At 40.6% G+C, this 23,161-nt stretch overlaps 1 protein-coding gene across 1 annotated transcript in view; it reads left to right on the top strand.

The window, feature by feature from the left end:
• Positions 1–23,161, top strand: part of NKAIN3 (sodium/potassium transporting ATPase interacting 3) — a gene marked incomplete at its 3' end in the record, with an annotated part of 391,041 nt that overhangs the window by 321,938 nt on the left and 45,942 nt on the right. Inside the window, exon 4 of the mRNA XM_062189882.1 lies at positions 11,771–11,831. Within this exon, the coding sequence (XP_062045866.1) occupies positions 11,771–11,831 (61 nt within the window). The remainder of the gene's footprint in view (positions 1–11,770; positions 11,832–23,161) is intronic.

Below are 23,161 nucleotides of genomic sequence, written 5' to 3'. Positions count from 1 at the left end.
TTGAGAAAAAGCTTTCACCTTGAAAGAGTCTAATATTTGAGACAGACACATAAATATGTGAAGGTATAATTGTGTGAAACATTCCTTAACTGAGAGGTTTGAAACTGGGTGAAAGTAGAGGGGGAAACATATGCTATCCCTGAGGGATTCCTGGCAGGACCATCAGAAGAGTGTCCTGCCTTCCAAGACCAGTTGAAATGATAATAAATGCCTACCTAGCTGTCATACAGAGCAGTGTGTAGGCACTTCCATTAAAGATGTAAGAACAAAGTGCAGAGACAGTTCAGACCACAGGTGGATCAACTAGAAAAATGAAAGAAAGTGACATTTACAACTGGGCTTACAGGATGAGAGGGTTTGTACAAGCAGAGATCTGAGAACAGGGTGAGGAGGTCATGGGCAAGCACAGAATGTGGTATGCTTCAGGAGCTGGAACACAGGCTCATGACAGAGAACAGTGGAGGATAAGACTTGAAGCAAAGTTAAGGAAGAACTATAGAAGCTCAGGGGGAGTGGCACTGTGGTGTAGTAGGCTAAGCCTCCACCTGCGGTGCTGGCAGCTCATATGGGCTCTAGTTGGCATCCCAGCTACTCCTCTTCCCATCCAGCTCTTTGCTATGGTCTGGGAAAGATGGTCCAAGTGCTTGGGCACCTGCATCTGTGTTGGGAGACCCAAAAGAAGCTCCTGGCTCCTGGCTTCTGATCAGCTCAGTTCCAGCCATTGCAGCTATTTGGGAAGTGAACCAGCAGATGGAAGACCTTTCTCTCTGCCTCTCCCTCTGTCTGTAATTCTACTTGTAAAATAAATAAATAATAGATTTCTTTTTTTAAAAAAAGGAATTATAGAATGCTTGAAAGTGGATTAGAAGTACATATGTGCTTGAGCAGGTAAACTAATCTTTGTTCTTGGGCACCTCAAATTGTGTATCAGAATTAAAGAAAACATTTTTTACGGTCAATATGCTAATATGCTATAACTCTTATCTTTAAATAAATAATTAAGAGAATCTCATTGACTTCACAGTTTTCTCCAGCTACTATGCTACTATCCCTATCTCTATTCTCCTTTTTGGAAAACTTTTTGAAAAAAAATTGTTGACATCCAGTCTGAGCATATAATGCCCTCCTCTCCATCAAAACCACTCCCACTGAGGTCACCCCTGTCCACCATATGACCCAGTGGTCAATACTCAGACCTCACTGTCCTCTTCTTATCAGAGACCTTCAACACACCAGTTGCTCTCCCTTTCTGTCACTCATTCTTCTTTACTCAATCCTTTTCATGCTGTTTGGCTGGTTTCTTGGCGCATCTCCAATCCTTATGTATAGTAATGCTCCACATTCATCTTTAGACCATTTCTCAGACTTCACTCACTTTCTTAGTGGTCTTTTCAATTATATGCCTTTAAATACTATATATAGGAATAGTGATAAACTCTAAATTTATAATTCCTCTTTACCTGAGCAATTTCTGAGGATTGGATTTTCTCCAAACAATCTTTAGGAATAAAGGAACTTCTTCGTCATCCCACAAAAAAAAACGTTAGGCTTGCTTCCCTTTGCTATAAAATTAGCTCAGTAGTCCCCTCCTATAATACAACCTATTGAATGTGCAGGCATCAATCATGACCCCAGGGGCACAGCACAACCTGCCAAGGGATACTCTACACGGTGAGTAATGAAGTCCTTTGTCTCGGACCCAGCATCCAAAAAAACAGTAACAGGCTCATTTGTTAAGTTATAAAGAGGGTGAAATCCCAACCCTGTGCAGCTTTGACGGACATAGCCATGCTTTCCCTCATAAGTAACTTAACACCTCAACCCAAACAAATTGCATACAGAAGCTTTCTGCACACAGATGTTCAACTTAATGACTTTAATGGGACAAAACGTTACACAGAGGAAAGTGTGTCAGTTTCTGCCTTTCTCCCGTGGGCAGTCTTGGTCAGGAGGTTTTTAGAGAAAATATAAACTAACAAAGAGCATTTTAGAACCCATGAGTTAAACTGCTCTTTTCTTAAGGATTTTCTCAAGTTTTAGAGTTTAAATGTCTCTGTGAATAATGGAAATTTTAAGAACGTGATTTGGAAGTTACTTTTCTTCAAAGATTCTTTTTGCTTCTACCAAACCAGTTTTCTCACCTTGTGCCTTTCTTTTTTTAAAGATTTATTTATTTATTTGAAAGTCAGAGTTGCACAGGGAGAGAAGGAGAGGCTGAAAGACAGAGAGAGGTCTTCCATCCGCTGGTTCACTCCCCAGATGGCCGCAAAGGCAGGAGCTGCACTGATCCAAAGCCAGGAGCCAGGAGCTTCTTCCAGTTCTCCCACATGAGTGCAGGGGCTCAAGGACTTGGGCCATCTTCTGCTGCTTTTGCAGGCCATAGCAGAGAGCTGGAGTAGTTGAGACTCAAAGTAGTGCCCATATATGATGCCAGCACTGAAAGCATTGGCTTTACCCGCTACGCCATAGCGCCGACCCCATCACCTGGTGCCTTTCTATTCTGAATTCCTTAGATGTGCTTTTCTCATCAATCACTTGAACACACAAAAATTGGTTCCTTGACATAATCATGATTGCAGGTATGACTTATTCTTTGATTCATTCTTATTAACATCCACACCTAGCAGACACACAGCCAGTGGTGATGATCCTAGCACCTGCATGAGTGAAAACTCACCTCTGTCGATCCTTACACAGGGTTTAAAACAAATCAATACCATCTGCAAATCCATCTGTAAAAGTAATCAATCCTTTGCACACAAAATGGTGGTAGAATCAATCTTATGTAATTTTAATTCATTAAATGTAATGAAGAGGTGGGCGTTACGGTGCGGTGGGTTAAGCTTCTGCTTGGAATGCCTGCATCCCATATTGGAGTGCTGGTAGATTCCCTCCTGTTCCACTTTTAATCAGGCTTCTGGAATGTGCACTTGGGAAGGTATCAGATGATGCTCCAAGTATCTGGGGGCCTGTAACCCACGTAAGAGACCCAGATAGAGTTCCAGGCTCCTGGCTTTGGCCTGACCCAGCTCCAGCAGTTGTGAGCATTTGGGGAGTGGATCAGAGGATGAGATCTCTCTGTGTATCTCTGTCTCTCTGTAACTCTGCCTTTGAGATAAATAAATACATTGAAGAAGTTAGAATTTATGCCATCAGAGTTTATAACACAAAGAAAAATCATTTTAAATAATATAATTCTAGAAATGGATAGCTTTAATGGAAGGGAAAAAAAGTTGTCTTTAAAATAAATAACTTTCTCAAAACTTTATTAAAAGCAGAAATAATCACAATTATTATCCCAATGTTATTTACTTTGTGTGTGTTTGCTATTGACAAGAATGCATTTTATTCCATTTCTTGTAGACAAGCAGAAAGCCACAGGGACTATTTCAATTCATGTTCTGGGAAGCCAAGAATTATACAACATCAGCCATCTACAAATTAGTGATTAACATGATGTCTAGACAGAGTCTCATGAGAATAATGTTATTAATTAAATAGCAGTTTGGTTAATCATAATAGCTAATGTAATTTTTAGAATAAATATTTTATTAGTATACCCATCAATAAAGCAAAATTAAAAGGAAATATCTTAATTAACTCATTTGTAATAAGGCTAAGATTATGGCTGGCACATGTTGTTTGAGGGGCTGAAGAATGATCTAATTTTTCTAATATGACATGTTCATCTTGTTTCAATTACCTGGTCAAAATTCCTTTCATGCCATCTATCAAGGCAGTATTAATATCCTTTAGGGAACAATTGGATCTGACAGTTTTTCTGTTGATATATATTGCTCTGTTCTTTTAAAACTGTACATTCCCACATTTCATTAGCCAGAAAGTTTTCACTGGAAATGGAGGGATAGTGTGCTGTTACCATGATTAAGAAGCTGACCTTACTGACTGTGGATCAAAAAACTTATTTGGAAAAGGAAAAATAAATAAATGGACCAGTTCTCTTCAGCACATAGACAATTAATCTTCAAAATCACAGTTAATCCAACATTTTTAGCAATATCTATTATATTAAAATTATAGAGGAGAAATACGAGTTACATGGAACTTAAGGAAACGTATATTTCTGGAAAAGTCATCCAAAGAGCTTGTTTTCTTTTGCCTTCGTATAAGTTCATCTATGATCATCTTCTTCTGCATCATTTCTAACTTGCTCGATGTCTCAGCCTACTCCCAAACCTTTCATTGAATCTCAAGTGGACTCATATGAATGATAAAGTCAGGACTACGAGGCTTGATTTTCTTTAAAATTGAACATTTGACCAAACTTTCTGTTTAGCCTGAATGAAAGTTTACATTCAAATCATTTAAAAGTTTTGTGAAAGTAATAAAATTTTGTTTTATATTAAAATATTCCTCTAGAAAGTAATTCCTTAAATATATAAATATGTCACAAAGTGAAGTTCAGCTATCCAGTTAACACTCTTACAACAGCCAGAAAGCAAACTAAAATTTGGTGGTATACTTAGTTTAAATTTAAGATTTCTCTATCAAGATGGGATTCTTTTCAAGGGAAAGTGATTTCCTTTTGGATTGCCAGATGCAACTCTATCAGATTAACTCTACATATTGATACGTGAAAACAGCATGACTGAGTTTCCTCTCAAGAGGACTTCTCATCAATTGTCTGGCCTTTCTTCCAGTAAATGCCAATAGACCAACCAGTAAATACTGATGGAGCCAGCCATGCCAAATTCAATGAGCCAATATTAGAAAGCATATACATATATATACAGTCAAAAAGACTAACTATATGATAATATATTATGTATACCTAATTCTAATCTCAAAAGACACAAATAAAGACAGTATGATAATTCACTTTGCTTTAAATCAACAGATGTAAGCAAAAGTATTATATTTTTTAAAAGAGAATAGTCAGACGCTGGCGCTGTGGCATAGCTGGTAAAGCCGCCACCTGCAGTGCCAGCATCCCATATGGGCACCAATTCGAGTTCTGGCTGCTCCACTTCTGATCCAGCTCTCTGCTATGGCCTGAGAAAGCAGTGGAAGATGGCCCAAGTCCTTGGGCCCCCGCACCCATAGGGGAAACCCAGAAGAGGCTCCTGGCTCCTGGCTTCAGATCAGCGCAGCTTCAGCTGTTGCAGCTAACTGGGGAGTGAACCAGCAGATGAAAGATCTCTCTCTCTTTCTCTGTAATTCTGTCTTTCAAATAAATAAATACATCTTTAAAAAAAAAGAGAAAGTCAATTAGAAGAGTAGGAAAATAATATTTATTGTAGCATTGAGGTATCACGGAGGCCACAGGCTTATACTTTGATAAACCCTATAACACTCAAAAAAAAAAAAAAACCATTTTATGTGTCTGTGCTATTCCTCTTACCTACATAGATAAAAATAATATTTATTCATGTTATTTAACTTACTTGAGTTTACTATGGAGGAAAAATCTTTGGAATGCAAAAGCTATCAAGTAATTCATGGGTTTAATATCCAATAAGCAATTTCCCAGATAAAACTAGCAATACAGCATCTAAATTTTTGTCTGTATCCAAAAGAGAACCTGTTCATAAACTTTTTAATTGTACCATGATTCATCCATTCTACTTCTCCTTTCTTGCAGTATGACTGGAAGAAACTCAGAGTATCATTTATTTTACTGACACTAGATAGGAAGAAACTCCTAATCTATAGGGCAACAAATTGGTCAAACCAGCTCTTTAGGGTTCAAAATATAATCTATCAATATGTCTATCAGTAGAGTTCATGTCACTTGAACTCACTGAACTATATATTTCAAAAGACAGAGAGAGAGAGAGAGAGAGAGAGAGAGAGAGAGAGAGGGAAGCGGGGGTGGGGGGGACTTCCATCCACTACTTCGCTCCTGAAATGGTTGCAATGGGAACTCGAACCAGTGCCCATATGAGATGCCAGTCTCGCAGGTGGTGGCTTTATCTGCTGTGTCACAGTACTGATCCTGGCAGCAAGTTGTTATACATTAAGCCCGGGGGGGTGGGGGGTGGCACTGTGGTGTAGCAGGTGGAGCAGAGCGATGGCAGCCAGGGAAGGGTTTGGCCCTATGTTGCTGACCTTGTCCATGGAGGAATGGAGCCACAAGCCAAGGAATCAGTTATCTCACTGAAACTAAAAGAACCAGATTTTGCCAGATCTTCAGGAGTTAACCCCACTGACGCTTTGTTTTTATTATTTATTTATTTTTAATTTTTTTGACAGGCAGAGTGGACAGTGAGAGAGAGAGAGAGAGAAAGGTTTTCCTTTTTCCATTGGTTCACCCCCCAATGGCCGCTGCAGCTGGTACGCTGTGGCCGGCGCATCTCACTGATCCGAAGCCAGGAGCCAGGTGCTTCTCCTGGTCTCCCATGTGGGTGCAGGGCCCAAGCACTTGGGCCATCCTCCACTGCACTCCCAAGCCACAGCAGAGAGCTGGACTGGAAGAGGGGCAACCGGGACAGAACTGGCACCCCGACCGGGACTAGAACCCGGGGTGCTGGCGCCGCAGGCAGAGGATTAGCCTATTGAGCCGCGGCGCTGGCCAATGCTTTGGTTTTACCCTCAATGAGGTCTGACTTAGGACATCTAGGTCTGTTGGATAATAAATTTCTGATGTTTTAAGCTATTTGTGGAAATTTGTTACCTCAGCAAAAGAAAACTAATTCAAGATAGTTCTTGAATTGCACACATATATGCAAGTGCACACACACACATCCTTTTAAGTAAGAGCTCACCAAGAACTAGAAACTTGTTCATTGGCAGATACATTCCAATATATGGTTTAGCAAGAAAATGTCCCAATGTCATAAAGCCACTAGTATCATGTGATAACATAAAGAACTTACAACAAATATAGCAAAGGCTTTAACCCATGAGACTGCATACAAATTAATGAAAACAACATAAAATTAATAAATCAACAAAGAACTTCTAAAGATAATTTAGGGACCAGCATTGTGATGTAGTGATGCCAGCAACCCATAAGTGCACTGGTTTGAATCCGGCTGCTCCAATTCCAGTCCAGCTCCCTGCTAATGGCCTGAGAAAAGCAATGGAAGATGGTCCAAGTGTTTGAGTCCCTGCCACCCATGTGGGAGACCCAGATGAAACTTGTAGTTCCTGGTTTCAGCTTGGTCTAACCCTGGCCATTGCAGCCATTTGAGGATTGAACCAGCAGATGGAAGATCTCTCTTGGTCTCTCCTTTTCTCTCTGTAAGATGACTTTCAAATAAATAAATAAGTCTTTTTAAAAAAAAGTAAATGGCAGTGTGAACCGGCACTGTGACATAGCAGGTAAAGCTGCCGCCTGTAGTGCCGGCATCTCATATGAGCTCTGGTTCGAGTAGCGGCTGCTCCACTTCTGATCCAGCCCTCTGCTATGACCTGGGAAAGCACTAGAAGATAGCCCAAGTCCTTGGGCCCCTGTACCGGTGTGGGAGACCTGGAAGAAGCTCCTGGCTCCTGGCTTCGGATAGGCCCAGCTCCATCCATTGCAGTCAACTGAGGGTGAACCAGCGGATGAAAGACTTCTCAGTCTGTCTGCCTCTGCCTCTCTGTAACTCTGCCTTTCAAATAAATAAATAAATCTTTTTTAAAAAAGTAAATGGCTAATAAGATACAAAAATGCCTCAGATAAAGAAAAATGTTTGCAAAATTAATGAATAAAGATATGTCATTTTGTTTATTTTACTGGCATAGTTTTTAAGCAACAATATTCTATGTTACTAAGGGTCTGGCGAAGGAACAGTTGTCAGTGCTAGAGTAAAATAAGAAATGCACAGTTTTAAAACCAATGCAATGTGTAAAAAGTCATAAAAATATCCAACATGGGGCAGGTGTTTGGCCTAGTGTTTAAGATTCCTGTTAAGACATCTATGTCTCACATCTTGGGACCAGAGCTTAATTCCTGGCTTCCTAGTAATACAGATTCTTGGAGGCAATTGTGACGGCTTCAGCGATTAGGTTCCTGTCAGCCACATGAGAGATACCTGGACTGAGTTCCTGACTCTTGACTTAGCCTTGGCCATCATGGGCATTTGGGACTGAAACAGCACAAGAAAGCACTTTGTCAGTTTGTCTATCTGGCTGGGCCTCTACCTCTCAAACAAAAAAAGTTTAAATATCTATATAAAATATTACTTCTGCTTATAAATCTATGTGTTGAATGGTATTTTAATTGTGATAATTCTACTTCAGATAATCAAAAATACAGGAAAAGTATTAATACTCATAATAATATTATTTATAAATTGAAAAGACTTCCAACAAAATAGTGCTTAAATATATTATGGTATGTTTAAATGATGCAAATTTATGTATTCATCAATAATTAAGCTTATGAAGTATAATAACTTGAGTCATAAGTGTATATCTGTGATATGAAGCCACTAAGTTACAGGAGATTGGAAGGAATTGCATTGGAACGTAGTGAGTAGTGGAATTGCAGGCCATTTATTGTTCTGTGTATAACTGGTTTACTTAGAAGCTAAATTTGGTAGAATACAATCAAAAGGTGATTTCATTCATTCTTCCACTGCTCATTCAAGTACACGCTATGATCTTGTTCAATCCCACCCTTTGAATCATGTTTCCATCATGATTTGTAGTTCTTTTGGTCTCTCAGATATGAAATACTCCAGTCGAGGTCAACGCAACCCTGATCTGCTTTAAAATAATCTCTTCCTCAGCTTGAGACCGGCTTCAGTTTGCAGATCTGCAGTGAGAAAAAGTCACATCACTTTTTTCCTCCTCTTCTCACTCACTTCTTTCATTTGTTGTTCTTTTGGGTTATTCCGGGGCTGAAGTAGAGGAATGATGGGAGATGAGGTAAGAAATAAGGTCTTTTTGTCAGTATTTATTTTATATATTTGAAAGGAAGGGTTAGAGACAGACAGTGAAAGAGAGAAAAAGAGATATCTTCTATCTACTGGTCACTCCCCAAACCGCCATAAAGGCCAGGGCTGTAATAGGCTGAAACCAGGAGGCAGGAGCTTCTTCTGAGTCTTCCACATGGGTGCAGGGGCCCAAGCATTTGGGCTATCCTCTGCTGCGTTTCCAGGCACATTATCAGGGTTCTGGGAGGAAGTGGAGCAGCTAGGACTTGAACCAGAACCCATTTGGGAGGCCAGCACTGCAGGTGGTGGCTTAACCTCTTTTGCCACAATGCTGACCCGGTAAAGAAGGTCTTAATGTGACTGATCCACTGTCATCTGCCAGAGGATACCTTCTGGAACCGACACTTCCCACAAGCATATCCTCTCCTTCTTATGCTTCTTCAGAATCTCACACCTTCTCTTTTGGGATCTCACCTGTTTTTCCGGGTGATCTGCCTCCTGACCAGGCCACTAGACATCCCTACTCACTTTCTAGATTCAAAGTATCAAGTCCCAGTGTTAAAGCTGCTGCCTGCAGTGCTGGCACCGCATATGGGCACCGGTTCTAGTCCTTGCTGCTCCTCTTCTAGCCAGTTCTCTGCTATGGCCTGAGAACGCAGTAGAGGATGGCCCAAGTCCTTGGGCCCCAACACCGGTGTGGGAGACCAGGAAGAAGCTCCTGGTTCTTGGCTTTGGGTTGTCCCAGCTCCTGCTTTTGTGGTCATCTGGGGAGTGAACCAGCAGATGGAAGATTCTCTCTCTCTCTTACTCTCTCCCTCTCTCCCTCTCTCTCTCTCTCCCTCTTTCTGTCTGTAACTCTGCCTTTCAAATAAATAAATCAATCTTTAAAAAAATAAAAAATAAGAATAAACAAAGTACCAAGTTCCTTTTAAAGACTCCCCTGCCCCTAGCAGGAAGTCCTCCTGAGTGGAAGCCAACTGCAGAGTAGTACCAGAAGCTCCTTTTGGAGGCTTTTCCCTCGGAGAAGGGCACACCTAAAAATTCCTGCCCTGCTGGGTCCACTCCGCCCTGTCCCTTCACACTGTGCAGTCAGAAGCCCTTCTTTTGCTTTCACAGTCTTCCAAGTATGAGTCAGGTGCCAAGTCCCATGTTCCCCAAAGTAGAAGATACACCAGGCTCCCCAGGTGATTCTCTGAAGTGCTCCCTGTCCAGACTTGAGATGACAGGAGGTGCCCCATGGATGAGAGAACCCCCAATCACTCTGACAGCTCTCTCTCTAAGTCTTTCTTATAATACCTCATTCCCCAACTTCTTAGGACAATGTCCTGGCCTGTGTCTAGACAGTCTTGAGCTAGACGACAAGTTCAGACATTCAGAAAACCAGCTACATTATTCTCTGCAGCAGGAGCCTCAGCCTTTGACACAGGGTACTACCAGGAAAGTTTCATTTTCAATTGCTATTTTATAATGGGATTATAATGGGATTATTATTAGGGGGAAGAAACAGACTTTAGCAAAGGAAAGGCAAAGGACAGACTCTAACAGCTACTGAAGTACCTGTTTTTAACACCTTTGAAAGTAGTGTGAGTTTAGACTAGACTAAACTCAGTGACAGTTTTGTCCTCCAGGACCTGCAGTGTCTCTGACTCCTTGGAATAAAATCATCTTGTCAGTATAAGTGCAGAAAGCAATATGAAAACTAGAAAGGCTGCATGCACCTGCATTTATTCTTTCAGTCAGTCTTATCGAAAGTAGAAGTACTCACTCTTGTGTTTCGTTTTTGATATGAATCACTGGAAAATCAATGTATTTTCTGATGATACAATTAACAAAACAATTTAGTATCTATACAGAATTTACACTCTCAGAGCATTTTAAATAATTAAATAGATGATTGCTGTTTAATTTATAAATATCATATTTTGATTCCTTTTGTGGCTATTAAATATTACAATAATTTTAGTAAAAATAACTAATCGTACAAATTGCTCTATAGTCAAAACTAAAAATAGCTATTTTGAAATGTAAGAACTTTGAGTTTCAAATAAAAATCTAAGGGGCCAGTGTTGTGGCACAGTGGATTAAGACACTGTGATGCTGGCAACCCAAATAGGAGAACCAGTTCAAGTCCCTGTTTCTCTGCTTGTGATTCATCTCCCTGCTAATGCATCTGGAATAGCAATGAATCATGGCCAAAATGTATGGGCCCTGCCACCCATGTGAGAGTCCAGGATGGAGTTCCTGGCTCCTGGCTTCGGCCAAGCCCAGCCCTGGTTGTTGCAGCCATTTGAAAAGTGAACCAGTGAATGGAATATCTCCCTCCCTCCCCGCAACTCCCTCTCCTTCATTCTGTGTGTCATTCTGTCTTTCCAATAAATAAATACATCATCTAGTAAATCTAAGTGAGGGCCTGGCATGTTAAGCCAATACCTGTGACTCTGATATCCCATATGGGTACTGGTTCAGTCCTGGCTGCTCCACTTCCCATCTCGCCCCATGCTGCTGTGTCTAAAGCAGTGGAAGATGACCCAAGTGTTTGGGCTCTTGCCATCCATGTGGGAGACTTAGATGAAGCTCCTGTGCAGGGTCCCAAGGACTTGGGCCATCTTCTACTGCTTTCCCAGGCCATAGCAGATAGCTGGATTAGAAGTGGAGCAGCTGGGACTTGAACCAGCACCCATATGGAATGCCGGCATTACAGGCAGCAGCTTTACCCACTAAGCCACAGCACCGGACCCTTCTGTGTACTTTTTAGAAATGTATTAAAGCAATATAGAAATAAAAAGTCACTTATAAATCACAGCTATTATTTTAAAACAAGATTTCTTTCTATGAGAAACACGTAGACATCACTCCTATAAATTCTTTATCTATTCAATTATATAGGCTCTTTAATGTGGCCATTTTCAGAAGTTCTTAAAGGATGTATTTTTTCTTCTTTGCAGTTGATTGGGTTTGTGTATGCCTGTTATGTGATCAGTATTTCCATGGAAGAAGAAGACACCTGTAAGTAGTGCTTCATCTCCCTCTTTTCACTATGAAAAGCCTCCAAAAGTAAATACCACAGGGTTGTGAAATCTTTCACAATTGAGTATGGAGTGATTTAATTAGGCATAATAAAGTTGTAGTCAAGATGGCAACCTAAATTGCACATCCATAAGGTGGCACCAAATACTAAGCTCTTGGTCCAAGTTGTGTGGAAGCAGGCACTGACTCAGAAGTCTATGATTGCTGTCATATCATGTTTTAGAAACTTCTTCAGGGACTAAACATTATGCTGAGAGGATAATTAATGGGGTTTTATGCATCACCAATTGTAAACATGGTAGTGGCAGAATGCTGAAGTCTGATAGCAATATGATCGATATAGTAATACATTATAGCAAGACCTGCATGTGTATAAATTATATGAAATACTATGAGAAAATTAAAAATTAGAACTTTCAAGATGGGATTAAAAACACAACAGATGCTAAGAAAGAGTAACTGGGATGCTTAGCTGCTGTGTCATGTGTTTGCAGAATGCCCAAATGAAAGATGCTTGTATACTATGACCTGCAGTTAGGTGACTAATTTAGCAATGTAGGTCAACACATGGCACTTATTGAAAACTTCCTAATACATGCAGGTACCACAAAAAGTACACGGAAAATGAAGTTAAAAGATAATGCACTATTATATAAGACACTTTTGGTACAACTCTGTTATGAACTCTTGTAATAAAAAAGAAAATTTTAACTTAGTTTTAAAAACTAATTTGTCTCAGGTAAACAAGTCACACTTAACCAGAACATTGGTTCTATCATTGCAGTTATTGTCTGGGTTGTTCAATAGACTCTTCAACCAAGTGAGGATAAGTAGCAGCCATGGTAACTTCTAGAACACAGCTTCAAAAAGGTCTGATGAATGATTCCCACCAGGCAGATGCAGTGCATGATACATGAACTAGAATTTAGTAGACAGGAGAAGCTTGTCTCAATTTATTTGACCAAAGGGAAGAAACATTAGACCTTATGATGAAACATATCAGGCATTGGAAACATGTAAATAGGGAACAGTGTTGTGGCACTACAGGTTAAGCTGCTTCCTACAATGCCAGCATCCCATAGGAGAACCGGTTCAAGTCCTAGTTGCTTCACTTCCCATCCAGCTCCCTGCTAATGAACCTGAGAATATAATGGGAGAGGCTCCTGCCACCCATGTGGGAGACTCAGATAGAGCCAGGCTCTTGTCTTCATCCTGGCCCAACACGGCCATTGCAGCCATTTGGGAAGTGAACCAGATCTATCTCTTCCTCTCTCTGTAACTCTGCCTTTCAAAAAAAATCAGTATTTTATATTAAAAAATGAAAAAGAAAACATGAAAATATATAATACTACCTATTTTATTTTAACTTAAGGGTTTTTTTTTTAATGCTAGATGAACCAAAAAGTGCCTGACACTTCAGATTACAGTTGTAATCACAACACTTCTCACCTTGAGGATAATTCAAAAAGTGATTTTAGCAGGAGTTCAATTAGCAAACTCATAGTCTGTAAAGTTAGTGTATAAAAAGACAGCACCTTGCTTCTGACTCATAAGCAAGAAAGGCTGCACAGCCAAAAACCATGAGCATGAGCAATTTTAATTGGAATTGGGACTCAATGGAAACTATTTGAAAATTGGTTTGCATAAATACTTCAAAAAATTAATACATTGATAAATTTCAGCTGAATATCTTAAAAATATTTTTCAGTGGGTAGCAAAATAAAAGTCTGCTGAAGGCAGTTTATCAATAATCTTTCTTCTCATACAACAAATATATTAAAAACTTTTCCTTGAGACTTGTGATATTAAGCAACTAGGAACTACTAAGCAACTAGGAAATGGAAAATACCATGCAAAATATAAGCCTCATCTGAAATGGGCAAATGTATTTGACCTTCTCTCAGCCTCCCCTCAAAGTTATAATGTCAGTGTGTATGGATTGTGTTGCTACTGGCAGATACTGTAGTTCCACTGACTTTTAAGTCTTTAATTAGCTTACATTTCTTTAGAGAAATCTCTGAATCAGCTGTTTTAATGGCCATCAAATGAATTGAAGCCAGCTGCTAGCAGTCTATTCTATTAATGGTTTAATTCTAGTGTTTGTTATTAGGGCTATCCATTAGGTTACTGAGAGAATCTGGATATAGTGGTTTGTGTTGCCATCAATTCAAATAATAGTTAGAGTCAGAAAGAGCCTTGCCTGCTCAAAACAAAGTAAATATGTCCAAGACCAACTTGACATGATCATCTGCTGGAAAAGGGATGACAATGAAAAGTAATCACAAACCTTTTAGTCTGATAGTTCTCAAGCGAGGGTAATTTTACATTTTTATTGAAAGAAGTAGGAATCAAAAGTGCATATGTAATTAAATTGTCCCAGGGTCTTCAGAGGCAGATGTGAGCAAAAAGTAATGTCTGAAACCAATTGCAATGATCTCATAGACTATCACAAGCCGTGCCAACATATAGCTTTTAGGTGCAATCATGAACTGCCCTTTGGATATGACATTACCAACTTACAGTCAAGAAGATGTGTCCTTTGAGTTGTTTTTTGAAATCTAAACATAAGGAAACAATACTGGTAGCCATCCACTTTGTCTAAGTACACTGCTGGAAAGCTTATTCTGAAAGGAAAGAGTAAATATAAGGTAATGTCACAGTATTTTGGCAGACAATATATCATTCATCATTTTGATTACTCTTTAAGTAATGAACATGTCTCCATTATTGGAAATAGAAAGGTAAGCCTTGTTCTTGGACTGAAAGCTGTCACCAGCCTTAAAAACAGTCCCTGCATCTTTCCACTGCATTACTAAAGTGGCTCTATGGGGCTAACATGTCAGATGGACATTTCTGATGGGTAATACTTGCTTGAAGAGACACTTAAGAGAGAGAAACAGAGAGAAAGGTCTTCTGTACCATTGGTTCACCCCCTAATGGCCGCTGCAGCCGGCGTGCTGTGGCTGGCACACTGCGCTGATCCGAAGCCAGGAGCCAGGTGCTTCTCCTGGTCTCCCATGCTGGTGCAGGGCCCAAGGACTTGGGCCATCCTCCACTGCACTCCCGGGCCACAGCAGAGAGCTGGCCTGGAAGAGGGGCAACCGGGACAGAATCCGGCGCCCCGACCAGGACTAGAACCCGTGTGCCAGCGCCGCAGGTGGAGGATTATCCTATTGAGCCGCGGCGCCAGCCACAAACTATTTTTATAAAGGTTATGATCGCAGTTCCAAGACAATGAAATTAAAACCTTGCAAAAGTAAAGTCATTGCTTTGCATCACTTGTACTAGTAAAAAGACCTATTTATATTTCTTTCTTCAATTTTTATTTCATCTTTTTATGTATCTATATATCTCTATGAGTACTTTTGTGAGCTCGAATCTTTGGAATCTGCAATCATAATAATCTGTCAACATTTTGTTTATGAATCATCTACTGCAGCAAATGAATCTTCAGTATTGTTACTAGCTTGACAGACACACAGAAAAGAATGTTTTTAATTCATGGAAATGTGGAGGTGAAGTAAAATATGCTGAAGTATTTAACTTGCACACATATTCTGTGTTCCTCTCAGGATCACCACTTCTTTTGGTATTAGATTATAAATTGAAACTGTGGCATTTATTTTGGATCACAAAGGTTAATTGGAATGTCTAAGGGAATTTCACCAGTTGACAGAAGGGTCAGCATTTAGCCTATTACAAATATCTAGGTTCGATCTCCAGCTTCTGCCTCCAACTTTCTGTTAATGCAGACTCTGGAAGGCAGTGGCAATAGCTCAAGTAGTTGAGTTCCTGCTACCCAAATGGAAGATCTGCATTGAAATCCCAGCTCCCAGCTTCCAACCAAGCCAAGAGCCTCTGCGGCCATGTGGAGACTGAGCCAGTGGTTGATATTGCTCTCTCTCTCTCTCTCTCTCTGCCTCACTCTTTCTCCATTTGTCTGTCTCCCTGCCTATAAAAATTTTTTATTAAACTTTTATTTAATGAATATAAATTTCCAAAGTATAGCTTATGGGTTACAATGGCTTCCCCCCTCCCACAACTTCCCTCCCGCCCGCAACCCTCCCCTTTCCCGCTCCCTTTCCCCTTCCATTCATGTAAAGATTCATTTTCAATTCTCTTTGTATACAGAAGATCAGTTTAGTATATATTAGGTAAAGATTTCAACATTTTGCCCATATAGCAACATAAAGTGAAAAAACTACATTGGATTACTAATTATAGCATTAAATAGCAATGTACAGCACATTAAAGACAGAGATCCTACATAATTTTTTTTTCAAATTAATTAATTTTCTATGCCATTTCCATTTTAACACCAGGTTGTTTTTTTCATTTCCAATTCTCTTTATATACAGAAGATCACTTCAGTATGTAATTAGTAAAGACCTCATCAGTTTGTGCCCACACAGAAATGCAAAGTATAAAAATACTGTTTCAGTACTAGTTATAGCATCACTTCGCTTTAGACGACACATTAGGGACAGATCCCACATGGGGTGTAAGTACACAGTGACTCCTGTTGCTGCCTATAAAATTTTTTAAAAAGCCCAAGGAATAGGATGGAATAGGACAGAATAGGATGGAACAGGACACAAGAGAATGTGACAGAAAGGAATAGAACAGAACAGGATGGTACAGGTTGGAACAGGAAGAACAGGATGGAACAGAGCAAGACAGAACAGGATGGGACAGAACAGAAGAGGACAAAACAATATGGAACAAGAAAGAACAGAATGGAACAGGTCAGAACAGGATGGAACAGGATAGAATGGGATGAACAGGATGGAACAGGACAGTTTACAATAGGATGGAACAGGACAGAACAGGACAAAAAAGGATGGGACAGGATGGAACACATTGAAGCAGGATGGAACAGGATGGACCTGGACGGAACATGGTGGAGCAGTATGAAACAGGACAGAACAGGATGGCTTTGGACAGAACAGGATTGAACAGGACAGACAGGATAAAACAGGATTGAACAGGACAGAACATGATACAACAGGATGGAACAGGACAGTATAGGATAGAGTAGTATGGAACCAGATGGACAGGAAAGAATGGGATGGCACAGGATGGAACAGGATAGAACAGGATGGAACAGGAAGGAACAGGATGGGAAAGGATGGAACAGGACAGAACATAATGGAACAGCAGAGAAAAGGGTGGAATAGGATGGCTCAGGACAGAACAGGGTGGAACTGGAATGAACAGGATGGAACAAGTCAAAACAGGATGGAACAGGAAAGAATAAACTGGAACAGGACAGAACAGGAAGGAACTGAACGGAACAGGATGTAACAGGACAGAACAAGATGGAAAAGGGTGGAACAGGACAGAACATGATAGAGCAGGATAAAAAAGGATTGAACTGGACAAAATAGGATGGAACATGATGGAACAGGACAGAATAGGAAAAAAGAAAATGGAACAGTACAAAACAATGGAACATGGAACAGTATGAAACAAGACAGAACAGGATGAAATAGGATGAAACTGGACAAAATAGGATGGAACAGTACAGAACAGTATGGAACAGGACAGAATAGCATAAAACAGGATGTAGCAGGATGCAACAGGATGGAACAGGATGGCTTTGGCCAGAGCAGGATGGAACAGGACAAAACAAGATGGAAAAGGACAGAATAAGATACAGCAGGAAGGAATAGGACAGTATAGGATGGAGTAAGATGGAACAATATGGAACAGGACAGAATGGTATGGAACAGGACAAAACAGGATGGAACAGGACAGCACAGGATGGGACAGGATGGAACAGGATAAAATAGGAAAGAACAGGACAGAACAGGATGGATCAGGACAGAACAGGATAGAATAGGATTGAGCAGGGTGGAACAGGACAGAAAGTGATAGACTTGGACAGAACAGGATGGAAGAGGGTGGAACAGGGAAAAACAGAATGGAACAGGACAGAACAAGTTGTAATAGGTTGGAACAGGACAGACAGGATCAAGCAGGATGATAGAGATGGAACTGGATAGAACAGGATGGAAATAGATAGATCAGGATGGAACACAACAAAACAGGATGGATTAGTACAGAACAGAATAGAACAGGACAGGACAGGATAGAACAGAATGGAATATGATGGATCAGGAAAGAACAGGATGGGACTGGAACAAACAGGATAGATCAGAAAAGAGCAGGATGGAACAGGAAAAAAACAGGAAGGAACAGGTCAAAACAGGATGGAACTGGACAAAACAGGATGGAAAAGGATGAAACAGATGGAACAGGATGGAATAGGACAGAACAGGATGGAACAGGGTGGAACAGCACAGAACAGGATAGAACAGGATGGAACAGGACAGAACAGGATGGGACAGGACAGAACAAGATAGAACAGGATGGAACAGACTGAAACAGCACAGAACATGATGGAACAGGATGGATTTGGACAGAACAGGATGGAATTGGAATGAACAGGATAAAACAGGTCAAAACAGGATGGAACTGGACAGAACAGGATGGAACAGGACAAAACAGGATGGAACAGGAACGAACAAGATGCAACAGGATGGAACAAGACATAACAGGCTTTGCACATAAGATGGAATTGGATGGAATAGGACAAAACAGGACAAAACAGGGTAGGTCAGGGCAGAATAAGATAGAACAGGATGAACAGGACAGTACAGGATGGAGTAGGATGGAACAGGATGGTTTTGGGCAGAACAGGATGCAACAGTATGGAACAGGACAGAACGGGATGGAATAGGATGGAACAGGATGGAAAAATTAGAACTGGATGCAACAGGGTGGAAAAGTCAGAACAGGATAAAACAAGACAGAACAGGATGGAACAGGATAGAATGAGACAGAACAGCACAAATCAGGATGGAACAAGAAAGAACAAGATGGAACAGGACAGAATAGGATGGAGCAGGATGGAACAGGATGGAATTGGAAAGAACAGGAGGGACCAAGATGGAACAGGATGGAAAAGGATAGAAAAGGACAGAACAGGACAGAACAGGATGGAACAGCACAAAAGGATGGAACAGGATGGGTCAGGACAGAACAGGACAGAATAGGATAGAACAAGATGGACAGGAAAGAACAGGATGGAACAGGACAGAATTTTATGCAACAGGACAGAGAAGGATAGAACAGGATGGGAAAGGTTGGAACAGGACAGAATGGGATGGAACAGGATAGAATGGGATGGAACTGGACAGAAAAGGATGTAACAGTATGGAACAGGAAAAGATCGAAAAGGACAGAACAGAACAGATGAGGATGAAACAAGATGTAACTGGATGGAACAGAGAAAAACAGGAAAGAACAAGATGGAACAGGATGGATCAGGACAGAATAGAAAGAAACAGGATGGAACAGGACAGAACAGGATGGAACAGGATGGAACTGGATGGAACATGATGGGACAGGACAGAACAGGTTTGAACCAGATGGAACAGGATGGAACAGGAATGAACAAGATGGAACAGGGTGGAACAGAACAGGATAGAACAGGATGAAACAGGAGGGAACAGGACAGAACAGGATGGAACTGGACAGACAGTGTGGAATAGGATGGAACAGGACAGAAGTAGTGGGAACTGGACAGAACAGGAAGGAACAGGATGGAACAGGACAAAACAGATGGAACAGGACACAGAACAGGAAGAAACACTATGGAACAGGACAAAACACGATGGAACAAGATGGAACAGGACAGAACAGGATAAAACACAATGGAAAAGGATTGAACAGGTTAGAACACGATGGAACAGGATCAAATGGGAAAAGGACGGAACAGGATGGAATAGGACAGGATAGGAAGGCACAGACAGAAAAAGACAGAGGAGGACATATCAGAATGGAATAGGATGTAACAGAAAAAAACAGAATGGAACAGGACAGAACGGGATGGAACAAGATGGCATAGGATAGAACAGGATGGAACAGGTTAGAATGGGACGGAACAGGATAGAATGGCATGAAACTGGATAGAACAGGATGGAACAGGACAGGACAGGAAGGCACAGGACAGAAAAGGACAGAACAGGACAGATCATGATGGAACAAGATGGAACAGGAAAAAAAAAAAAAACAGGAAGGAACAGGATGGATCAGGACAGAACAAGAAGGAACAGGGTGGAACAGGACCAAATAGGATGGAAAAGGGTGGAACAGGGCTTAATAGGATAGAATAGGATGGTTCAGGATAGAACGGGTTGGAACAGGATGGAGCAGCATAGAATAGGATGGAACAGGACGGAACAGGATGGAACAGGATAAAATTGGGTGAAACTGGACAGAACAGGTCGGAACAGGAAGGAACAGGATGGAACAGATGGAATATGACAGAATGGGATGGAATAGGATAGAACAGGATGGAACTGGACAGAACAGGATGGAGCAGAAGGGAACAGGACAAAAGAGGATGGAACAGAACAAAACAGGCTCGAACAGGACAGAATAGGATGCAACAGGACACGACTGGATATATCAGGTTGGAGGAAGATGGAACAGGACAGGACAGGATGGAACAGAATGCAACAGGACAGAATGGGGTGGAAAAGGACAGAACAGGATGGAACAGGATGGAACTGGACAGAACAGGATGGAACAGGACAGAGCATGATGGAACATTTAAATCTAAATTTACTTTGTTGCAAAAATTTTGAAATCCATATATAGTTTTTTCACACCATGCATTTTCCATAAACTTTTAAAGATTCCTCATATATGTTGAATGTTGAAGATCCTTCACATGTGCTGATAGTAAAATATGTTGAAAATTGTAACTGTTTTTGGAAAGGAAATAAATACTTTGAAAAACTGAAAATAGCTCATTTGACCCTTCCTAGTTATGTTTGAAGAGCTTTTCATCAGAGGGAATATTAGAAAGACATTTCATATCTCTACTCACCTCAAGACTTTCTATAGGTTACTGTTCCTGCATTTGACTCTCTGTCCATGAATTTTATCTAAGAGGATGCGATGATATTTCTATAATAATGATAACTTTGAGAAACCATGTCTCCTCTTGACATTACAAGAGAAGATAACATCAGAGAAAATTAATTAGCTTGCATGATAATTTTCAAATTTCCCTTCCTCAGTTTGCAGAGAAGTAACATGATCACAAGGTCACCCACCAGGAAAAGGAAATAGCAGAGGCCTTGTGTTCCTGGTTGTAACCCCAGAAGTTAGAAAAATACCCAACACTGAGATCTGTCTTGCCCACTTAGTTGTTCAGTGCTTCTGCACTAATGTGTGACACAGAGTTACCTACATTTTGTGTCTAATTCTATAGACCTTCCTACAGATTTTCTTCAGACATACAAAAGAAATATTTATTGCACATGACATTCAATAAAAAAGATTCTGAATTTTTATATTGTTAAATAAATTTTCTGGGCCCAGCGACTTATGTTTTCAAAATAGATTTCAAAATTCTCAAGTTTGATGGGATTGATACTACCATAAATTTAGAGTTCAGGAAGATGTTTGACACATTTTCAAATATTTGTGGGAAGCAAGCAGAGATCCTGCACTTAGATTTTTAGTAATTTTGACAGTCAAGCTGTGGGGAGATGGGTTGAGTCTCCACTGCATCATATCAGAACAAGAACTAGATTTTGTGCACTCCTAAACAAGACATCTCTAAGAAAACAGGACAGGCATTTGGAAATTAACTCATCTGCAAAATGTAAACAAGGATATCAAGCTACTGTCTAACAGTGGGGATCAGTAGCCACCTCATACTTTGGAGTCAGACAGCACAGAATAGGATCCTCACTACAGTTTGTGGTTGAGACACAAGATTCTAATCATTGGGTAGATTATCAAGACATTCCCTCTCAAGAAAAATATCATACTAAAGAAAATGTGGTGTTGGGGCCAGGGCCGTGGCTCACTTGGTTAATCTTCCACCTGCGGTGCTGGCATCCCATATGGGCGCCGGGTTCCAGTCCTGGTTGCTCCTCTTCCAGTCTAACTCTCTGCTGTGGCCCAGGAAGGCAGTGGAGGATGGCCCAAGTGCTTGGATGATGGCTCCCTGCACCCACATGGGAGACCAGGAGGAGGCACATGGCTCCTGGCTTCAGATTGGTGCAGCACCGGCCATGGCGGCCATTTGGGGAGTGAGCCAACGGAGGGAAGACCTCTCTCTCTCTCTCTCTCTCTCACTGTCTCTCTCACTCACTGTCTATAATTCTACCTGTCAAATAAGTTTTTAAAAAGAAAATGTGGTGTAGATATACACAATAGAATATTACTCAGCCATAGAAAGAATGAAATCCTGTCATTTGCAACAATATATATCAAACTCGAGGAACACGTAACACTGTGTTAAGAGGAACAAGGCAGGTGCAGAAAGACAAACACCATATGTCCTCCCTGATGATGTGAATGCTGAAGGAAAAACTAACTGAACACCAAATAGTAATGGCTTGGGTCTGTGAGGATTAAAGTAACAAATTTGTCCTCTTTCCTCTCATCTTCCTCAGATAACACTTAGGTCCTTGTGATATGTTATTTTATGCTTTCATTGCATAATGTGCTTTTTCCTTAGAAACAACACAAATGAAACTTTTTGAAGTCATGATGCTCACCAGAATAAATTCATTTCCTGACATAATGGACATAATATTCCAAGAAGGGATATTCAATGTATGAGTCAATGTAGGAATAAATGGAGTCAGATTAGGGTATTTGTGGGCAGAGCTTGAGGAGGAAGTTCTTCCTTTGCTTACCTCTATCTGCCTTGGTATAAATTATTTCTCTTCACATGAATTAGAAACTTGGACATACTTCTTCAGTCTTCCCTCCTCTCACACATAGAGTACATTCCTAAATCAGACATCTTTACCTCCTGTCTTAGTTTTTTAGGGGTTGGGTTGATAGGATACTATAGATGGGGTCCCTGACAAACAGTAGAAATATTTATTTATTTGTTTGTTTGTTTATTCTCACACAAGCTGAGAAGACCAAGATCAAATCACTTGCAGATTGGGGGTCTGGTGAATACTGTTTTCTGGGTCACAAAGGGATGTGTTCTCACTGTGTCCCCACAAAGTGAAGGGGGCAAGGCAGTTCGGAGGGGCCTCTTTCCTAAGGGCACTGATCCTACTCATAAGGGCTCTGTACTTGTGATATATTGATTTCCCAAAGGCTCCCTCTTCTAACATCACTACACATAGGGATTTGGTTTCAGTGCAAAAATTTCTGAGGAACAAACCATTCACTCTGCGGCAAAACTAACAGCCCCTATAGGCTTGTCTTTGTGCTGCTTTACCAGCACACCACAACTGGGTAATTTATAAACAATAGAAATT

This window comes from Lepus europaeus, chromosome 4, assembly GCF_033115175.1.
Source record: "Lepus europaeus isolate LE1 chromosome 4, mLepTim1.pri, whole genome shotgun sequence".
NCBI classification, from domain to species: domain Eukaryota; kingdom Metazoa; phylum Chordata; class Mammalia; order Lagomorpha; family Leporidae; genus Lepus; species Lepus europaeus.
Note: the sequence above shows the minus strand (reverse complement) of the source record. Positions and strands in the feature narration are given on the sequence as shown.